This window comes from Neodiprion fabricii, chromosome 2 (genome assembly GCF_021155785.1).
Source record: "Neodiprion fabricii isolate iyNeoFabr1 chromosome 2, iyNeoFabr1.1, whole genome shotgun sequence".
Lineage (NCBI taxonomy): Eukaryota > Metazoa > Arthropoda > Insecta > Hymenoptera > Diprionidae > Neodiprion > Neodiprion fabricii.
In genome coordinates, this window is record NC_060240.1 from 30,895,970 (window position 1) to 30,919,350 (window position 23,381).

Sequence of the window (23,381 nt, forward strand, 5' to 3'; positions counted from 1 at the left end):
GTATATATATGTGCGTATGTATGTATATAGGTAAAGGTACGGTATACAGGGTTGGGTTAAAGACGGCGGGTGGGTTGAGGCGATGTAATGGAGGAGCAGGATTAATTGTGCCCAGCGAGGAGTGAGTGAAGGGTAGGTGGGTAGGTAGGTAGGTCCGTTGGTTCGTCGGAGTACAACTGTAAGGGAGGAGGGCGAGGCGCAGGGAGAGGAGGCCGAAAGCTTCCTACGTTCGATATAAAAAGAGGCTAGATTTTCCCTGATAACGTTCGGAGTCGAAGAAAACTCGGAAGAACTCGGAGAAGATTTTTGTTACTTCCTCGACGTAATGGAGTGAAGAAGAGGAAGAAGAAAAAAAGTAAAAAGAACTCTTACAGCTCCTGGAACTATCGACTTTTTATTTTCCTCTAGCGTTTCGATTCGATTAAATCTATATCTTTCGATCATGCTATTATATATTGTAATTGTATTTTTATTTGTTATTTTTTTTTTTTTCAAGACTCGCACGAGTGAGAGAAATTGAGTAAGGAAATTTGAAAAATTAAACACAGACCGCAGAACCGCATCAGATATCTGTCAATTCATAGCGACGCGACGTTCTTTTTCGAAATTCATAAAATCTCCGACGAAGTAGAGAGCACGCTCGATTGTTGGCATGTGTAATTTGACGCAGAAATTGGAAGGGATTTGCGGATTGCGCGACGAAATAAAATAAGGCGAATGGAAATATCGGCCGGCGAAGAAAGAGAAAAACAAAATGGAAAAAAATGCATGTATACATATACAGGCAAAAGCGTTGTCAGACAGCTGTCAGGGGGCAAGTATTAGTAGTAAGTCATCCGGAGGCAATAAACGGAGGGATATCGAGTGGTGCCCCACACGGGTAAAATAGTTTATGGTATTTTTACGGTCACCGATATAAATTAAAGCAACATATACGTATATACGTATATAAATATAATATACATATATATGTTACATATACAGGATTTATAGGCGAAGATTTGAGTTGTTTTAGAAAGCTTTACGACGATATTAGATTTTCAATGGGCTTAGATTGAACCAATTTATTACATTTTATGGTCAGCTGTTAAAGAGAGACCAGACAATACGAGACGAGAGAGGAATCCAAGGGATCGAGTGCGAACCGAGTTGCCGGGGCGCTTTCATATTTTCGAACAGGTTTTTTCGTTTCTCAGTGTTTTAAAAAATAAATTCGAAACTCGGTTGCTTCGCGTTGCGTAAACGCTTGTCGTCATCGGCACCATTATCATCATAAACGAGAGAAACTTAGGAATATCTCTACAGTCCAAAACGTACAGCTATGTGTGTGCAATATTACACATGTATATATATATATATATATATACATGTACATTCATATATATGTATGCATAATACATACTCATATCTTTTACAACTATTGTAAAAATATCTGTACAAGCAATCCAGCTGCTAAAACTGCCTAATTTTACACCAATCTCACGTACACATGATCGATTCACCGTGGAGTTCACTTGTATGGGTACAGTCTCGTTACTCCAAACGGTCACATTTCAATTTCTCTCTCTCCCTCTCTCACCCTCGAAAGGGGAAAAATAAATAAAAACTCGAATTCAAAAACGAGAGCACGAGAAAAAGAAAAAGGAATCGAGTAGCGGATCGTTCACATTGTAAAATCGTATCAGTGTTTGTCGTCGATCCATCGCGCGGGGTTCGGATACTGCTGCTGCTGCTGCTGTTGTGACGTTTGATGAGGTCCGGCGGTCTGTTGATGGGGCTGAGTATGCGAGGCGGCGGAGGCGGCGGCGGTCGGCTCCATCTGGTATACAGGATAGACTTTCCGCTTCCTGATACCGTGCATCGAGAGCAGGTGTATTTGCAGGTACTGTTTGGTCTTGAACTGTTTGCTGCACATGTGGCACGATATGTACTCGGTCTGAACTGTGTGAACGTTGACGATGTGCTGTTTGAGGTTCGAGTTGTTCGAGTATATCTTCCCGCACTCGGGGCACTTCGGTCTCCCGGCATAATTCGCTGCCTCGTTGCTCGGCTGCAGCATCGCCATTCCCTCGATCTTCTTCTTCGCCGATCCCTGGTGCTGCTGATGCTGGTGGTGTTGGTGGTGGTGGTGGTGATCGAGCGACTGCTGTAGGTTGTCGTGGAACTTTTGGTGCATCATCGTCAGCTGGATGTCGGGACTCATCGCGTTTATCCCGGCGTGCTGCTGCTGCGGCTGGCTGGTGGTAGCGGCGGCGGCGTGGTTGAGGAGGGCCGAAAGCTCCTGACTCTTTTGGTTGAGCATAGCCGCCGAGGCTGCGACCTGTTGCGATTGGTACGAGCCTGTCCCGGTTCCGGTTCCGGTTATGGTCACGGTTCCGGTCGCGGACCCGGTTCCCCCACCGCTCGACATTTCGTTCCGCGACGACGACGGTCCAGGAACCCATCCGGAACTCGAGGCTGAACCGTCTCCTCCCGAGGGCTGCCATCGCCCTGGAACCACCAGCCAATGTCACTCTTCAGCCTCAATTCTTTCCGCATTGATTCCTTAAACACTACCATAAATATTCCCTCTTCCGCGCTTCTCCCACGCTCGCTTTTATTACATTAATATATATATATATGTATAATATATATATATACATCTCGCACGCTCTCGCTCTCTCGCTCTATCTATCTATTCTCGATCGCTGTATATCTGTACGTGTATATCTTTTTCATTCCATGCTCTCTCTCTCTCTCTCTTCTCGACTTCTATTTATTTCCGAGAGTATATGTCGACCGCGTATTAACCATCATCGTTTTCGTATATTTGAACAGCTTTTTCGCCACTTTTGTCACTTTTCGTATTTTTCTTTCCTCTGATTTTTTCCATCTCTTTCTATATTCCTTTTTTTTTTTTTTTTTTTCCTATATCACCATTATTCATCTTTTCCGTGTCTTTCGATTATTTCTGGGTACTTAAACCCGTTTTCCAAATGGTGTTTCTTTTTTTTTTTCACTCTTTCTTCTCCGTGAGTATTGTCTCATCAATTTAACTACACGATTGGCAGACATTAATTATAAAATTTGCACAGATGCTTCAGGGACATCTCACCGTTTCTTTTCATTCCTTTTTCTTTTTCATGTTTTTTTCTCGTTGTACTGAGACTATCTACACAATCTCTGTAAACATCACTATTAAACATTTGTCATTTTTTTAAATTCATTTCTTATCATTCGTCGCTGTAAAAAATTAACGAGTATTAAACGCAGAAAAAAGGTACAGCGAAATTTGCATAAAAAACTGTACGTTTCGTTATTTGTTTATTTTTTTCAAACTATTTCGATGACATTCTTTGTAAATATGTTGCACACTACTTGCTTGGAAAATTCTTTTGGTAAAAATTTGACGTTCCGACGATCCCCTGAATTTAATAGAAAATCAACATAACGTTGAAATTTTTCGAATTTCTGTCAAAATCGATAAACTGGAAGGACATTTTTTCCGTTGCTGAGTCAAGGAGCAGAATCAATGATCTAAAGATTCGCCTAATCACAGTTAAATTTATACATTCGTAAAATAATCAACTGTGACCAACTGCTTTTCGAAGTGAAAAAACGAGAACAATCCTAAAAACAAAACAGTAAGAAAAAGAAGGAAAAAAAAGAAAATACGCTGTACGCTTATGCACCCAAAACTTTTCATGCGTTTCATTATTGATTGCTTACTGATTATATTCTTTTAACTGCGATTGTAATTAACATGATTAATATGATCGTTATTTGGCTCTTCGATTCGATCTCTTTCCAAAGGTACAGGTTTGTTCATTTTATTTCCTCTCTCGTTTCGTCCAGTCAATTAATCGATTTCGAATCGATAAATCGAATTTATAGGATAAATTTTTCGTCATATTGCGAAATATTTATGCATCAACTGAAAAAATTTATTCGGTGAGTTTAAAGAAAAAAAAAAGAAGAAAAAAAACTAACGTGATCATAAATTAAAAATGATTCGTGTTATTTTTTAACGCCCAATTCACACCCTCGAATATTTTCCCTCCCTTGCCTGACTACGACAAAATGACTACTCACCTTTTGCCAAAGATAGCGGTGAGGCGAGGATAATCAGAGCGGGAGTTCGGGGATAAACGAACGAACGAATGAATGAATGAATGAACGAACGAACGAACGAACAAACGAACGAACGATCGAACGAACGAGTGAATTTTTATCTCAGCGTTTGCATAATATAAAAAGTACGATGCATATAACTATGTGTATAATATACGTATATGCACAAGTGTACGGTATGTAATATGTATGTGTAGTATATGGTACACATATTACCGACGTATGTACGTACATACATCTTGAGAGATACGAGAGCTCCATGCATTCAACGCAACATTGAATAATAAGTGTTAGATGATAATAATATTAACTATAGGATAACGAAATACTGTCATAACTCAAAATTTACTGCAGCGAAGGAAAGTAGAACAACGGGATTACTTGGGAAATACTGCCAAGGGGACACAACGATAACAAGATAAAAAAAAAAAATAAAGTAAGAAAAAAATTCAATCAAACCGAGTACAGATGGAAAAAAAAAACGAGCTCTTATCCAATACGCAACATACGTATCGTTGTTTGAAAAATTTCGATGTACGTATAAGTAATGTCGATATACGATAAATGACTCACCATAACTCGGGTCCTGATTCGCCGCGTGGATTCCCGAGGGTCCCGGCATCAGTCCTGAAATTAATACGTAAACGATAATGTGAAATAAAATGAATACGAACGTGATATGATTATCAAAGTAAATTTGAATTTGGAACTCGTGAAACAGGAACATAAAAAATAAATAAATAAATAAATAAACAAAGAAAAAAACTAACGATAAAACACGAAGGTGTTAATATTGTTTCAACAAAATATGGTAACGGATTGTATGACAAACCTTGAAGACCGAGAAGAGCGGCTGGAAATGTGTTGCGATGATGATGCTCCACGGGGTCGTTCAACATATCTGCAGGCTCAGTCTTAACGGAATTAAGAATACTCTCGTTGATAGAAGCGTCTTCTTCGTTGTCAGACAAAGAGTTCGAGTCTTCGCCCGTCGACTGCGCCTGAAGTGAATTGTCGTGATTCCCCTTCTGTAACCGAACGATGCGGCAAAAAAAAAAAAAAAAAAAAGAAAAGAAAACAACAACAATGAAAAATCGATTTCCCCAACAATCCGCCGTCGCACTTTGTTTCTTTATATTTAATAAATAATCAAATATATCTCCTAGCGGATTCACCTGCACGTTGTTGCTCGGCGTTGTGTGTATCGTCGGACCGCCTTCAAGGGCCTGACCGAGGAGTGATTCCTGAAGATCGGATTTTGTCTCGACGTGATTACCGAGGGGCGGCGAATAGCTGCGTGGTCTTTTTTCGGGCGGCGGACTCAGCCCGCTCTCGTTTGCCGGAAGTCCGTCGCCTCTTCCGTTATCCTGCCAAGGAAGTCGAGGCGTCGTCTGTAGCGTCAACGTCAACAAAAATGGTGTGAGTAAAAATTTGTTGAAAATAAGAAAAAAAAAAAAAAAAGGAAAAAAAGAAAAAGGAAGGAAATGACAAACGAGCAGAATTAACCGAAGCGTCGTTCAAGACTAATCGATGGATATGAAAGCTTTTGTTTTTTATAAATTGTTTAAAATCAGGTATATTCCGCGTTGTTTGTTTCACGTTTTATTGTTAGATGAAATTACTTACGGGCGCGCTACCGTTGTTCGCGCTCGACGACGGGGGTGGTATTTTTGTTGCTCCGCTGTTGACGTCGGCGAGTCCTCTGACCTGAAGCATTTGCGCGGTTTTGAGGAAGGCCGTGAGCTGCTCCTGTCCAACGTGAACCTCCCCGTGATACATGAACCGTAGGAGGGACTCCATGTCCGAGGATGCAACGTCTCTTAGAATAACGATGGGGTGCTGGCATGGGTTGGCCTTTGGGGAGAAATAAGATAAAATTCTTTTTTTCATACACATGTGTATAGAAACATATTGTAAATATCGTATACGTGTATTATACACGAAAGGGAAGGCAATTTTCGATGCGGGTTTCTTTTTTTTTTTTTTTTTCTTACAGGAAATACAGAATTGAATTTCCTCTACTATTCCAACAGACGTTACATTGAATTACATATGAATGCGGAATGTAATCGGCGAGGTTTTTATATCGAGAATTTCCGCATGAACTGCGCCGGTGTGCGATTTTTTTACGTTTTCAATACGTGGGGAAGACGAATAATGAATAGAAATAAAAAGGACGGGCTGGAATTGCTGGACGAATGTGACGTAAGGAGGCATTGTTAATTAGAATAATTGCATTAGAAGGTTCGACGCTCTATATCCGGCGTCGTGTCGTCAACCGAGCCGGTACAGAGCGAACAAGCACTTTACTATTGAATTAACTAATTCAATTAACAACTTTCGAGAGAATAGGAGAAAAAGATATATATATATATATATAAGAAATGAAGTTAATGGGCAGAGAGAGAGAGAGAGAGAGAGAGAGGGAGAAAGAGAGGTAAGGTAAAGCACGAAGTTAGAAAAAAAAAGGGCTTCGTGGTGCCATTTAGAGCTAACGTAATTAAAATGGGTCAATAATTAATTATTATCAATGCTATATAGGTATATGAAGTTTTGAAGCCAACAGTGAAGCTAATTTTTCATGTTGCATTAGTGCTAGTATACACGTATAAAAAACACGCGCGTCATTTTGTGCAAAATTCAAATTAACTTTGTATCAAGTGCAAACAATTTGACATGTGAAACTGGTACGATTGCCACATAAGTCGATAATGTTTCGGAAACATTGTCAAATATATATCGGACTATATTCTGGTCGACAGCAGTACGGAATATAGTCCAAAGGAGGTTATCGGGCAAACATTACAACTTAAGTTTCTAAAATCATTTATCCGTCCAACGTTGATAGGAGTTGTTAATTTTTACGATCCGGTATATATATATATGTAATATATGTATATATATAATTCCGAACGGATGATGGAATCGGCATTATAATTTCATAGCCTACTTGTAACGCCCATATAGCTGCATAGTATCATGTCGGTGAATTAATTATTGTAACAAAACAAAATAAAAAAAAAAAAAAAAGCGTTCATCATAGGATAAAAAAATAAACTGAACAAAAAAGAAATAAAACGAAATTACGGACATTACTCGATCGGTATAATAATTAACGGGACGAGTTTTTTTTTTTTGTTGTTATTTTTTTTTCGCTCCTCTCAATGCTTGTAGAAAGTTTTAATAATGTATATACTGTGTACAATATGGATTTATCTTGATAACTTATAGTCTCGCTTTTTGTACCGTATTGTATAGTATGATCACAAGTATGATCATTATTTTGCAAAAACTTCCGCCGCGTACTATTATTTGAAAATAACGAGCGACGTACCAATATTTCTACAGAATTATTTCTTAGCAATACAGGTATGTACGTAAAAGGTGATGCTGTGTTACAGGATGATTAATCCTTTTATCCAAACTGATGTAAAATTATACGAGAAAACAATTTTGTAATATCGTTGTTGTAATAACGATGTTGAAAGAATTAATCACGTGATTTTATATCCTGAGATCAGGGGTGAAGCACCTTGAACAAAATAAACTAACTCGAGCGGAGACTAAATAACAACTGCATGGTTTCTGATCCCGTTAAGCAGCGCAAGGGTGCGATTTCAATGGAAAATTCAATGGCTTCTTTGCTGCAGGGTTAAATCCATCTTTTTCTATCGCTTTTGTTTGCTAACTTATTCTGCTTCTAATTTTCCAAATCGAAAGTGCGTCAAGCTATTGCGGATGGGAATTTTTTTTTTGATCAAATTTTAACCAACGAATAAAATATGAATTGACTAAATCTTTTAATTATTTTCGGTCAATTTCCCTTATTCATAAAATGACTAATCTTGGAATTTGAAATTCTATCTTGAAATTTCGGTTAATATGTCCAAGATTTTTTACACCGAATACTGAGAATGATTAGTTTCTAAAACGGGCGAGGAAAATTCATCTTTCGTCAAATCATCGCGGGATCGAATCAACAAATTACGTGTCCCGATCGCATATATAGGATACCCACGTAATTACGTATCGCGTTATCTCGTACGGTTATATATAATAAGACGGCAGGCCTGTGGCGCATTACACGATTTATACGACCGATCAATTATTATCTGACTTTTTCAGCCGATAACGGTATGGAATTATAATTTGCACCTGCTTCAAATTGTGCAGTGATCTACGGTTCTATGTGGAAACCTGCTTTTCTCCGGAGCGAAGCTACGCATGCTTTTATATCCGACCTTTCAGTTAGCGATGCGCCGAGTCTGTGCAGGGCGACAGGTTACAAATAACGAAATAACGTTCCGGCAATCGCTTGCAGAGTCAGAGAGAAACAGCTGTTTAAAATTAATTAAAACTGTTGTGAAAATAACTTCACGATTCTTGTTAAAATATTAATTTACGATCGATGATTTTTTACAAGTAGGTAATATCGCTGTTCCGTTTTCTCCAAATAGTTAATTTACAAATTTTCTGCGCGCACGACGTGCAGCGCGAATCGTAATTGACGTTTATTCCACCTCCAATTAAAACGCACACACAGTTTTAATTATAATAATTGAAATTTCTCTTATCTTAAATTAAAATTATGCGACTAGTTGATTAGAGAGTTGTAATTATTATTTGTGTTCTGTTCTTTTCTCAACTGCTAATCACAATTTCAATTATTAACTTTCTATGTTATTCGGTAATTAATTATGCGATGTAATTAGCGCTGCCCCCTCGCTGTTAACCATCCTACAAACGAGAAACAGATATCTATTACGACATAAATAATCATATGAAGATCTAAATATTCCTCACAGCAAGAGGTATAAAAACAGTAAGCCCAAGTTCGAAGACTTTTTGCTTCATTTTACGCAACAATTTTTCTCCAAACAAACACAATTTTGTAAACTTAACAAATGTTCGCTTTGATCCAATCACATTATCACAGTTCCCTAGATTTGAGAAAAAAAAAATCATGATTCGCTAAAACCACGAAAAAATGTAACTTTTCAATTGACCACGATAACCAATAAACTCAGCGATCATTCGAATGATGTCATTCTTTTCTGGCGAACAAGATTCAACATCGAAATTGTTCAAGCGATGACAAAGTGAGATTTCAATTTAGTTATCCGATTTTTTTTTATTCGTTCTCAGTTTTCCTCCACTACTTAAAAAGAAAACAAATGGCTCTCGAGTAAAAATTCAGATCAAAGATCGACAGGGGCGGAAGACGGAGGGGGGGCAGGAACAAGGAGATGAGGAGTAATTCAAAGTCATCAAATTTTCTGTCGAAAAGAAAAATAAAACAGCGCTACGCGCGGCAGTGTTGTTTGTTTCCTGATGATAAAATTGACGTAATCGTTTACTTAATTGCAGGGGAATCACGTGGGCGTTTCAAGCAGGCAAGATCTTACCGGAAGATAACGAGCCATGTTACTCGTCGTCGCCAGAGGGTGAGGAGGAACAGAGGGGGTGGGGGGACAAGCAATGATGTAAGAAGACAAGAATTTTTTAGTTATCACACAGTGTACTGTACGAATATGTACACACGTACATGTAGACGTGTGAGTTTTATTTCCTATCGGCACGAAATCGGTTACATAGACATATCGTATCCGAGTATAGAAAATCAAACTTCTCCATTTTTTATTTACCTTCAATGCATTTAAATACACGTAGGTATACATATACGTTATACGTATTATACGTACGTACACCTTATCTCGGATTTAATTATTTATTCACAGTATCAATGGAATCGCGCAATATAATGTAGGTACATGTACACCTGAATTCCAAATCTTTTTTTGTTTTCATCCGTCTTAAATTTATTTTCCACATTAAATAAATGCGTTTCACGTGTCCAGGTATATACTATATATATATATATATATATATATATATGCATATTATATATACCCTATTAGACGTGGGTATGCGTATAATAGCACGACACGTGTACGCAATCAAGATCCTCGCATTTCTTGTTTGATTTTATTTTCATCCATTTCGAAATCGATGCTCACACCGGTTAAAGGCATGATGTAAAATGGAACTTTTATGCTCCAAAGACCTCTGTAAGTATAATGTACGTAGTAGGTACGTACGTTATACAGCTCTCGGCGTTTCAGTGCGCCGGGACCAACGATTCGTTTATAATCACCACGTGATACATTTCCAGGGGCCGATAACCGGCATGCGGTGCAAAGAGAAATAGAAATGAAAGATGAAAAATAAAAAAAAAAAAACTTATTTTAGAAAAAGAGAGGTGAGAAATAACAGAAGAAGAACAAAGTAAAAAAAGAAAAACGAAAACACATGGAAGTAGAAGTAAGCATCGAGGAGGAAAAAAAAAATATATATATATACATATATATATTATTATAAACCGATCTGATATGCAAATGAGAAACGGCTGTCACAGTAATGTAACGGTAAGGCTTATTATTGGATCCTCGCGCGCCTCGCTTCTGTATCATATCTCGAACACACGTGTACAAAGTATTTATTACATATATACATATATATGGGGCATTCCATGACATCTCGATCAAGATTCTACGTCGATGTCTCAGATTGGCTTTGTAATTTTTTGTGTGAAAGTACATAAGGAAAACCGCGATCGCAATTTTTTGCACAATTTTTTGATCCAACGTATCTGAGGTATGATTTAAAAAATTGAAAAAAATCCCACTTTCCAAGATCTGAAAAAATTCCAAATAATCTTATAAAATTCAACGTAACTTCATAATTTTAGAAGATAAACAAGAAAAATGAAAAAGAAATCATTATTATCGTATTTCATTTTTGACATAAGGAACATAAGTTATGAAATCTCGATCTTCTAATAGGTATAAAGAGTTTTGTTACATTTTATAAGATTTTTCAGAATTTTTTCAGATTTTCGAAAGAGGTTATTTTTTTCAATTTTTATAAATCCTACTTCAGATAGGTACGCTGGATTGAAAAATTCTGAAAAAAATTGCGATTGCGTTTTTCGTCATGTAGTTTCACACGAAAAATTACAAAGCCAATCTGTGACATCGACGTAGAATCTTGCTCGAGATGTAACGGAATGCCCCATATATACATAAACTTAAATCCGGTGATAAAAACAGGCGTAAAATTTTTACTCGTCTTATAAAACAATGTTCATCCGAACCGTGCAATAATACATTTACAAAAAAGAAAAGAAGTCCTCATTCGCGATCGCGATACGAATGAAAAAAAAAAACAAAAAAAACTACAAATTTTAGTAATTTATATCGAGTATCTCGCACTGAATATATTTTCAATGAGGATGTTTAAAAATTTCAGAATACAACGGGAAAAAAATTAATTCATCGACGGTGAGATATTTTTCAGCCGCGGGATAAAAATTTGTGCGGATGTAAGCATCATGGCGGTAATTAAGAATGTACGATAAATGTGAAAAAAAACAGATAAGCAAAAGAAGAGTAAGGAATTTATTGAATGATTTAAATAATTCTAAGAGTTGGAAATGTCGAATGAGGATGAGACGAGTAAATTCGACGAGAAAGAGAGAGAGAGAGAGAGAGAGAGAGAGAGAGAGAGAGAGAGAGAGAGAGAGACAGAGAAAGACGAGCGTATGCATAACGAAAACGCGCAAAATAGAGGATATACGTATGTAAGGATGAATCGATGGCCTGGAAGCAACAAGATTTTAAATCAAGTCGATTTCGTTGCCGCAAGGCTGAAATAAACGTCATCATAATGCTATGTACCGTTCCTATATGTATAATAAGTACGCCGTATCGATCGCGCGGACAAAATCGCCTGGAGTAAAGATTGGCCATAAAATTCCTTGTGTAGTTTTCGTACGGCCACACCGAGAGGAAAAAAAATAATCAAATCAACAAGAATGACAGAAATACAGAGAATTAACAACTTGAGTTGATCGTTAGACTGATGCAAAAATTTCTTGTAATATTTCGTGCGATTTTATTCAAGAATCCTATACCTATAGTTTTTTCCAATCCACGTCAGTAGTGTGCATACGCGTTTTTGTTAAACCGTACATCGCAATGTGCGTCATGATTTCGGACAAAAGAAAAAAATTGTTATTTTACGACTTTGAAATTGTTTGAACTTAAATAGGCAAGCCGTAATAATACAGGACGTGGGCTCACATTCCGAAATCTTAGTTCTTTGAAAGCTATTGAAAAAATAAGAAATTAGTAATGTTTTCCCCAATGTTTCGTTACGACAACGTTACTAACCTCAACCTGTAGTCGCGATTTTCATAAAACCGCTACAGCATCTTACCTGCCATAATTCGCGTGGAACGAAGAGACGGGAAGTATCATTGAGGATTTAAAAAATGTGAAGAAAACGAAAATGTTGACGGTCAAACATGATCCGACTGTGTATCCCTGGTGTCCACATACGATGGGTTTTACATATGTACCGAATAGAAAAATAAGAGGAAGATCCGAAGTGGGTAGGTAGACGACGCAAGTCGGGATCCGGCATCAGAAAATAAAGTTCACGTGAACGGGATACCGGAACATTTATCGGTTCAAGAACGGGCGTAATATTTATTACGCCAGAGGCTGGCGCGCGGCGGCAAGAAGTTTCTGCGGGGGAGGTTCGGTCTTATTTTAACCAAAGCAAAGTATATAACGAAACGATCGAGAATATAGCGTGCGGTGCTGTTTGTTTTCCTCTCATTTTTTTTTCCATAACCGCATCGCCAATGAGACACAGATTCGACGATTGTATTCTTGGATAGAGAAAACCATCCATATTGCAAGAAGTTTACGTATAAAGGACAAACGTTAAACCGTGATCGTTCAATGATCGATCTAATTATAATAATTGATAATTATTGTTGATTCGTTACGTCCTAGATTTTGTACGTTAGAAAAAGAAGAAGGAAAAAATTGTACAAGATGTGTAGAATTTAATGCCAGCGAAGAAGAGTTTCCCATAAATAACGTGGATACAACAGCCGGTCGAAGTAACGAGATAGAGAAAAAAGGGGGACAGAATCGGCGCAAAACAGAGTCGGAGTTGCGTAGGTACGCGTGTATAACTGGCACACGCATTTCTTGTGTAAGCGGTTTGGTATAAATTTAAAAACACAGAGCCGGTGCAAAGCAATTCCCTCCCCCTTCGACCCCTCGGCATCTTAGCCGCCCCCGCCGGTCCAAGTCCTCCTATTTTCTTCCTCCCCCTCATCCTCACGCACAATTTTAAATATAGAATATGGAGCAGTGGTGCGTGTTACCCAGGAAGGATTGTGCAAGAGAGCCGGCCCTAAGGCACCGAGAGCCAGGCGACGTTCTTTCTGCCCCTCTCTTTGTCTCTCTCTCTCTCTCTCTCTCTCTCTTCGTCTTCTTGCCTCCGTTTCCTCTCGCGTCTCTCCCAAGAGCGAGAGAGAGAGAGAGAGAGAGAGGGCGTCGGGTGAAGGTGGAAAAAAATAACGTGCGTATTTTTACGTGCGTCGCCGACAGCGGAGGCGTGGGCTTCTCGCTGCGTACCGTAACCAATAGTGTACGGAGGGAAGAGACACCAGCGTATAATATACACGGCAACGACTTACGAATTATAGTTTCTCCGCCACACCGATCATGCACGCATACGTATCTGCGTACATGCGTAAGATATGAAAATTAAGACGGAATTTATGTATACGTGACGCAAAACACACGCGGCCGCAAGCGTAAAGGTTACCGATGCGGGTGCGATAACGCGGCTCGAGATACGCACCGGGAAACGAACGAATCGCGGACGGAAGTTCAACGCAGCAAGTTGCCGTAACTTGCAGGAGGGATGCGGATTTCACGCCATCTGTGCTTGTATACTCACATACATAATGTATGTGCATACGTATATACGTACAGGCGCACGCAATGCGTCACATATCTATACCCAGGTACTAGCAGCGACCGAGGAGAGGCGAGCTTCTCAAATATTTACTCCCGTCGATTCCGTCGCGCCCCGTTCAAAAATTCCCAACGGAATCCCCCGAGTAGTTTCCTCCTTCCTATATTCACACATAATTCCTACCGCACGGAGAGACAAAAACACACCCACGCGGGAGAAAATTGAGTGTTACGAGCGGTGACCTATTTTTACATACGTACGGTTTTTGTTAAAACGTTTCGGGACACTTGCGTACCCAGTTCCGTACTCTTGTGATTCTCGCCTGCGGTGTTTAACGCTGATACTCGATCGTCGCTTAACATTTTATTAAATACTGCAAATTGTTCACCTACTTATACGTTATTCACCGTTACAGGTGAAAGGTGGATTTTCTTCTTTTTTTTCTGGTTTGCGTCTACGATATGTTACCGAGGGGTCACACAGTGATTGCAGACTACAGACACTGGATAAAATGGTTTATGATTTGAAAATATTTCCTGTTTTAGATGTTCGAATTTGACTATATTTGAATGTAGAAAAATGACACGACTACTGCGGTTAGAAATATTAAAAAAAAAAAAAAAACGCAATCATATGTAATTACCTGTAATCATCACTGATTTTGTTTTTTCCATCCGACGAACAACGAATGAGAATATCTTCTGTCGCGATTTTCAAATTTCTTACAATTACAGTCAAGGATTAAAATATTTCACGGCTATTGTAATCGCTACGACTACGATATCACTGTAAATGATTATGTAGATAAAAAATTATTGTTAGATTGCAGACGTTTTCGTGATTACAACACGATTATACCGATTACAAGAATACTAGAACGGGGGATGACACAATGACCACCAGCGGCCAAGCCCTCGTGTGTTACGTGTGCACGAAACGGATGAAACGGTAGAGAAGACAAAAATAAAATGATATAACTAAGAGTGAGAAACATAAGGAGCCGCAACGAGTACCTACACGGACTCTTGAAAATAAGGAAAACAGGACTACTCTAGGTTTCCGCGTTGAATCACGTTTTTTTGTTTACCCTCCGCCTCCTTGATTCTCCTCGAGGCCCTTTTATTTTTCTTTCTCATTGCTTGCGGGCAGACCTCCCTCAAAGTTTCCTTTCGCCTTTTCATCGTCATCTTTTCCTCGCACCCTCGACATCACGTTCTCCTTCGTTTTAATTACCCCTTGACACGACACGACACGACACGACACGATACGCCCGTGTGTTTTCTCGCAGGAGCGAAAAATACCTCACCTCACCTCACCGCGCCACAACTCACCTTACACACCGATGCAAGCAGCGAAGGTTCGCTCGTGGCGCACCCTTTTCTTTCCCCAATAACGCCAAGATTTCATCGTCGATAAAGCAATTAAACCGGCAGCGTTTCTATACTTATGTACGTACGTATCCGCGGGTGTGTATGTGTGTGTGTGTGTGTGTGTGTGTGTGTATGTATAAATAGGCATACATAATACATATATACGAGCGGAGCGCCACGCACCGTGACGTGCACGCACACCTGACGACGTCACGACGTCGCGACGTAGCTTCGACGTCACTGCTGCGGCACGCGCGACGGCTGCACTGTTGTAACGAGTTTCTTTCGATTTTAATTGTTTAATTTTTAATTTATTATTTTCAACCTCATCCAACACCGTTCTGAGAAGTATACGTTTACGATAGAATAAACAATAAAATTAATCGTGCGAAGAGATGGGGAACGATTGAAGCGAAGAATTATCGAGATAATAGAGAAAATAATACCTTTTTCTTTATACGCAGGTAGAAATTTACCACGCGTGCAGCGATGTACTTATTTATAATCATCAATGAGAGTATCGCGTGATTTTCACATCATCGATTATACCATTAGCGCTCGTGTATATACATGCATATATATATATGTATACCCATAGCAGTAATTTTTCCGAGCCGTCGCGCTGCAGCACGAAAAGAATTGCATTCTGACGCGCTGGTGATACGGATTTCATATCCGACATATCTTGGATGCGTAATCTTTTATTCTTTTCATTTATTCGATATGGTTGCCGAATAGATTACACAGATAATGTAATGTCAATTGCGTAATTTTTGATGTGATGAAGCATTTCAGGAGGGTAAGAATTAATAAAAAGTGTGTGAGAATGAAAATAACCTTGGTTAAGTTTAGTGGAAATAAAAAAGTTTTAGTACGGGTATAATAATTCTGATCACGTTGCACATACGAGTTGTTCGAATACACCGCAAGTATCAACATCACGGCAATTATTATAACTCACAATGCATAAAATAAACCGCATCGTAAAAGTTGACATTTCATATGTACCGCGCTTTAAATTATCTGTTTGTTCATTCGTTATTTTTTACCCGAATACAGCGTCATATTATTGCAGCAATTAACATCTTACGAAAATGTTTAAATGTCAGCGGAAAAGGAAAAATAGCGGAATAGATGATCTGAGAGAGTATATTGGACGTGTTTTACTTTGCTGATTGGAATCTAGTTAGCCCAGTTGTTTCCTCTTTATTGACATTTAACTCGCGTGATGTTTGTATTATCTTGCTCTGTGCAAACCTGCATCAACTCAAGTGACGAAAAAATCCAAACTGCATCGCTGAGTGAGCAACGTACACGCACTGTTAAAAACGATTGTGAATTTATTACACATTTACTGTACAAAAGAGTTGTCAATTTACGGAATCAGATTTTACATATTTACAAATTCGGTGCAGCGACGTAAATTACCTTATGCAATGAAAATTTTTGAATTTACTAAAATTTATAATAAAACATACAAAAGAAGAGTTTGAATTTACTAAATCCCATACACCATACACGATCTGTGAAAAGGGTAAAAGAAGGGAGAGGAGGAGGAGGAAATTTTAATGTACTTCGTTGTTGTCGCCGAAGTGATTTAGATTACGACTGCGTTGAACTTAAATTACACGCAAAGTGTACCGCTGTTAATGTGAATAAAACAAACATCATCGTCTCATCCACGAAGCGACGCGACTCGACGGTCGGTGTCTCTTTTAGCCATTCGTATACGTATATTCGTACGATAAGTTTGTGTGGAGGCGCTATCAGGACAATTATACACGTAATACCTAGGATGACGAAACTGCGTACATACCAGAAGCTTCGTAGTCTCACTTACAGCGAACAGCATTGTACAAACCGTACCCATAATGCTTATACTTGCACTGAGTATACAATCGCGTCGACGATACATATATCTGGGTTAAACGCGACCGCCGCATGGTGATCAATTACTTGATTTACGATAATTACAAAGTTGGGCAACTCGATCTTCTGCGACGTACGTGCGGTATAATGATATACAATGCAGCGATCCACAGGGCTTGTCCCCGATCATTCGTTCGTGCGTTACCGCGAGTATGTAACTCAAAATGTACTACAAACGTTTGAAATGTCGAGTTTATCGAAACTGAGAGTTCTCACCAGTATGACCCACCAGCAACTTTTGCGCGAATTGAACAAATTAGACAGTTTGACTAATGCGCTGTTTTTTTTTTCCGTTACCTTTCTCCTCTCCGATTCTACATTGATTTTATTTCATCATCACTTTTCACATTCCGTATGAATTCAAATTTTTTCAGATCCAAGTCATTTTACGATCCGTACGTACGTATACGCGTCGAAAACATTTTCTAACTTTTCATTCGTATATATTTATTTATTTATATAACGTACTTCAATGAATCGTAGATTTCTAAACCACCAAGTTCTTTTTTTCTCCTTTCTTTCTGTCTAACAAGCGAGAAACGCGAGTGAATGAGTGAATTAAGTGTATATAGAAGAACGTAATGAACCCGAGGGATGTGGCAATTACACGCGTCACATATACTTACGTACGCATAGGTGAACCCACGTATAGGTGAACGATTTAGCACGGAGGGTAATTAACGATGAAATTTATGCATCTATCAAATCCACGTAGAGAAAGTGTCACATGGCTGTCTTAGACTACGCGTAATATTATACGTACCGAAATAGTTATAGCCACGATTGCGTGTATGCGTGCGCGTGATGACCGATACCACTTAAAACTCAACCGAAACTCAGATTTCGTGTCCTTTTATTCCTTTCTTTCTCAATTTACCGCACGTTGGATCGGCGTACCTTTCGGAGCCCGTGTGCAAACACGAAAGTGAGTGTAATTAAACACACACAAACGCACACAGGAGATATCAGAGTGAGAATGGAAATAAAATAAAAATATTTATACATTTTAACGGAGCTCTCAAGTTTTTCTCAAACACATCTTTCCGGCTTTTCTTTATATTTTTTCGAAACATCACCGGCAAAACGGACTAACTTTTTTAAAACATTTTCTCAACTCAAGGTAACACGGACAAACAAACACACGGACGACGAATCTGTCACGAGAAAAAATGCAGAAATACTTCTAATAAATGAAAGTTCCAATTTTGTGTTTCATTAGAAAAACATTTTTTCAAAATTTAATTTTTTTTGTACCAAGAGTCTGGCTGATCCGTTTGAATTGTATAATTTTTACCTTGCGACGTTATACTTTACACTAAAAAGAAGGCAGAAATAATATTAAAGAAAAAAAAAACTGCAAAGAAAAAAATTAGATAAAATAAATCCCCCTAAAAGAATTTTCCCGGGAGTAGATAATTCTGGTTGTTAGGGTGCGTATACAATTTATACGTATATTAAAAGAGTATCGTACGTATGAATGTCGTCGAAAATGAGGTTAAAGAAGGGCAGGGGGGGGATATGCGTCGGCCGATGCCGATGCTGTTCCCTGGATGTGAATAACGTCTAATTCAAACGGTTAAATCAAAAGGTGAATACAAAAAGGCCATAAATAAGGTTTCTCTTTCGTAAGTTGAAAGATAAACTCGCGAGAAGACGTCGTTCGTTCCTTCGTTTGACCGGACCTGCAGGTAAAGGTGAGGCTGTATAAATAAGAGGAAGCGAAGTAGCATATCGAGCCCCTCTTCCCTTCGAACTCCACATAATACACCGTAAACACACACGCGCACACACACACACACACACACACACTCGCGGACGTGATCGTATGTAAATAGGTATCACACAGATAAACGTTTTTTTTTTTATATATACGTATATCCAGTTTTTACACGTCTGCATGCGATATATAGGCATGCGTGTGTGTGTGTGTGTGTGTGTGGGTGGGTACGTACACGAGAAAAGGGGAAAAAGACCGTATTCTTTATCCGGAGTCAAAACCCGTCGCCCGGACTTCCCACGCAATCAGCGCTTTTTGATCACGAGAAAGTATAAAGTCTACACGTTAAAACGCTCGGTATATAATACGCATGACAAGCAAGTAGGCGCTGTTACACAGCATCGTGCATTCTCACTGGACCAGGAAATGCGCGTCGCGCCAAATTCCCGAAACACTTTTAACACGCGGGCCATTTATATTATACGGTACATGTATACGTATACAAGTTTCTTCGCCAAACGAGAAGAAAAGAAGAGAGCGATTGTTCTTTTTCTTTTTTTTCTTTTTTTTTCTGTCGTCGCAATCGTATATTTACAGCATGGAATTAAGTTTTTGCATTAATTCAAGTACGCGAATGGTAGTTTGAACAAGATTTTCGTAACCGAATAAAACTTCCTTCTTTCCTCCTTATTCTTTGCTTGAAAGTTTGAATTTCAAGTGACCTGATTATGTACAGGAACACGATATACGGTTATTACAGGTATTCACACGTGACATACATATTTTTTATAAATTCAACTTGTTCAATTATTCCGACGATGCATAATAGTTATTTTTGATTGAACGTTTCGATACGTTGACGTTACTAACTTCAGCCTCGTACATGTACGTGTGTGTATGTATTACATATATTATGTATGCTGTCAAATCAGTCATTCCACTTTTTCGAGAATTCGATTAGTTACAAGAGAGCTTCAGCCAGGCGCCGCAAGGCTACAACAGCCAGAGACGATGGATTATTATGTAAATAAACCGGAAGCTTCTACTAAGGATCTCCTAATTACTTACTTCCGTTTCAGAATCTACCGCGGATTATTCTGAAACTGGTGCAACGGTATCGCGGTCTGCATTTTATCATTTTCATTTTCTTCGATCTCTTTTTCACTCGTATCATCTTCACCGCAATTAGCACCAAATTCTTGAAATAAATTCAACAATTCCTCGTCGTTTCTAAATCCGTGCGATTTCAATACAACCCTTGCAAAATCGATTCTCGCAATACTTATCCTACGTATGCCCTTGTACGTACGTACCTACCAACCTCGACACACAAGAAGCGAGTAATATTATTCCACCGAAATTTCAAATCGCCTCAAATTATCCCCAGTAACGCAACGGAGCGTGTACTCTATCGCGATCCTGGATGTATTATACTACCAACCGCTACTAATTTCGCCCTACCTTTCCTACCAAGATATTTTCCACAGCGATTTACATTACGCATGTATATACGTATATAAGTGTACGTCTTTACATGCTACGTAACGTAATGTACAACGCAACGAAAATGGAACTGACGTAGAATGCCCGAAGCAGACGTATGCGTACGCGAAGTTAAGTTTGTAAGGTAGCGAGATAAGTTGCGTTTAGCATCTTTTACAATCATTATTATTATTGTTAGTGATATGATTATTATTTTTGTTGGTTTTGTTGTTATTATTATTATTGCTATAACCTAAAATCTTTTATCCCTCGCTCGTGTGTGTTCAAAACTTGTACACAGCCTGCAGCGATGGATTATAATTTTACTAGCGTAATTTCTTGCACGACAGATAAGCGTTAAAAAGTGATACATGTTTTACACGAGTACGCACGTGATAAAAAAAATATATACATGTATACGGAAGTTCAGATGTATACGTAGCGAACATTGGACTTGGTTTAATCGATATTCAAAATAACCAGTGATATTTTTTTTTTTTTTTTTTCTTCAGGTGTAATTTTTTATCAATTTTTATTCTAATCTTTCTGCATGTATAATATTTACGTGTATGTACATATATATTCGTATATTTGCGATACGTAACATACCTACGCACAGGATAACGATCATGGTAAAAGTTGTCCCGATTTAAGTGGGACAACCAGTTGGATAAATAATCACAGAAATTACTATCTCCTTTTTATTTCTATAGTATTATAGCCGCGCGTCAGCTCAGATAATACCTGCAGAAATTCCTATCGCGACACGTGCAGCGTTGTATTTAATTTCTGATCGCGAACGAAGCGATTTTATCCAGAAGATAAATGAATACAAGTGAAGGTTTAAGAAAGAAAACAAAAAGAAAGAAGAAAATGGTCGGATCTTTCAATTCAAGAATGTCATCTCATCTTCATAACGGATTCGACGACAGGATTATTCGCATTTTTTCTCTCAAAATATACACATAGGTATACATATTTTTGTACGGTATAATCGTTTCGCGTTACAAGATCGACAGCTAAGCTACAGTTGAAAATTAAACTTGTGGACGGCCGAATCGTCGTTCAAAATTCTGTACAACATATAATAATATTTCGCCTCGGAATTTTTATTTCAAGATCAAGTTTCGTTTTAAGCGGTGAAGCACCGAGATAAATGAAGATAAAAAATAAAATAAAAAAATACACACGAAACCTGACTTGTCCGTCGGAAATTTTCCGCTCTTGTTCAAATCTCATCAACAGAGTTATTGTAACAGGAAGAGTGGGGGGGGGGTTAAATTTGAAGAAAATGAATGAAAATTTATAACGTCGATCGAAAGACGTGGTAGGATAAAATAAGGATAGTTATACCGACCTTAAGGAGCCTCCGGAAGTATGGACTGCAGGCCGAAAGCACGACCTTGTGGGCGGTGAAGCTGCTGCTGTCGCAGGCGAGCGTTACGTCGACGAAGTCCTCCTCGTCCCGGAGATGACGAAACGAGCTGAGTATGCTGGAGTGGAAGTCGTTCCAGCGCAGGGAATACTGTTGTTCGCCGCTCGAGGAAGACGATGATGCCGCCATGGTGCCCGTACCACCGGGACCCACGGCTGCCGGCACCAGAGGTGCTATCGTGCACAATTCGCCCCGTGCACTTTCCTCAGCCTGCGGCTACCTCGACGATCCAAGGCCGCGGGGTTGAGGAATGACGCCCTCGCGATTCGAGGGACAGAGATAGGAGGAGTCGGGGTGTCCTTTACCCCTTCCTTTATTTATGCACTTCGATTGCTCTTCTCCCTTTTATACGATACTTCTTCAAATTGTTACGATTTTTTTTTTTCTTTTCTGTTTTCTTTTTTTCTCTATCTCTCTCTCTCCGAACGTTACCTTATTTACTCCACCTGTGTTAGTTGGTTGCTGGTTTGTTTGATTGATTGATTGACCCTCACGTTTTTTTTTTCTTTTTTTGTTTCCTCAACGTCGGAAAAAAATAACACAACTATCCGAACGAAAGCGCGCGCTGTTCGAAGACGATGAGATTTTTTTCACAAGGAGTGACACGCGGGTTCTTTTTTGTTTTGTTTTGTATTTTTTTTTTTTTTTTTTTTTTTTGTTCTTTTTTGTTCTTTTTTGTTTTTTTTTTTGTTTTTTTTTTCTTTTTTAAATTTTAAAAAATTTTTATTAACAATGCAACAACGTCGATAAAATTAGCAATAGAATTTAGCGATTAAAATACATTTGAAAGAGTATAGATCGTAAGAAAAAACAATGGAAAAAAGAAAATGAAAATAAAAAAGCAGGAAACGTTACGGGGGGGATAAAAAAAAAACAACGTCCGCACTGCTGGTTAAAAAATTCGCGACTTACGAATCTGCATTTTCCTTGTGCAACGATTAAAGTTCCTCACTCTAGGAATAATTATACCGAACAGAATCATGGTTACGGATTTTCTTTACTTCCTCGGTAAAAAAATGCGTTTAATTTTATTCGTCCCTCTTTGTTTCAATTTTGTATAAACCGGCTATTGCGATTGTGGGAAATGAAACAACGGAATAAGGAAAGTTACTTATCACTTTTCTTTAATATTATTATTATTCTTTGGCGTCTCTTTCGTTTTCGTATTTATCACTTTTTCCGTTTCGCAAGGCCTTCGGGAAACGGTGTGCACCTGTTTTCTTCTTCTTCTTCTTCTCCTTGTTCTTCTTCTTTTTTTTTTATTGACACCTCAAAGCTTATAATATCGACGGTCTTTGAGTCGATATTGAATTTCCACCCTCAATAATCGGATTACAGAAGAGCGAACGAGTGATTTAGATTGTGGCTGGATTAAGGGTTACATGAATTTAATTTTGGGAAATAAAAATAAAAATCTCTGAGGATGATCCTGCCGTCACGGGCCGACGTTATTCTCTCCTTTTCTTCCACCTTTACCTTCTTTGGGCTCACACACTTC

At 38.6% G+C, this 23,381-nt stretch overlaps 1 protein-coding gene across 8 annotated transcripts in view; it reads right to left on the bottom strand.

The window, feature by feature from the left end:
- The window catches only part of LOC124177000 (protein abrupt-like), a 43,305-nt gene extending 19,925 nt beyond the window's left edge, over positions 1-23,380 (bottom strand). For 6 of the 8 annotated variants that reach the window (XM_046558984.1, XM_046558983.1, XM_046558990.1 and 3 more), the window contains exons 1-5: positions 21,806-23,380; positions 5,737-5,964; positions 5,286-5,501; positions 4,943-5,138; positions 4,684-4,737 (exon numbers count right to left, since the gene is read on the bottom strand). In XM_046558984.1, coding sequence (XP_046414940.1) covers positions 4,684-4,737; positions 4,943-5,138; positions 5,286-5,501; positions 5,737-5,964; positions 21,806-22,012 — 901 coding nt within the window. In that variant the 5' untranslated portion in view covers positions 22,013-23,380. Of the gene's footprint in view, positions 1-1,032; positions 2,491-4,683; positions 4,738-4,942; positions 5,139-5,285; positions 5,502-5,736; positions 5,965-21,805 lie in introns of those variants that run through there. The other 2 variants (XM_046558986.1, XM_046558985.1) reach the window with 2 other exon arrangements.
- Between the last annotated feature and the right edge of the window lies 1 nt (position 23,381).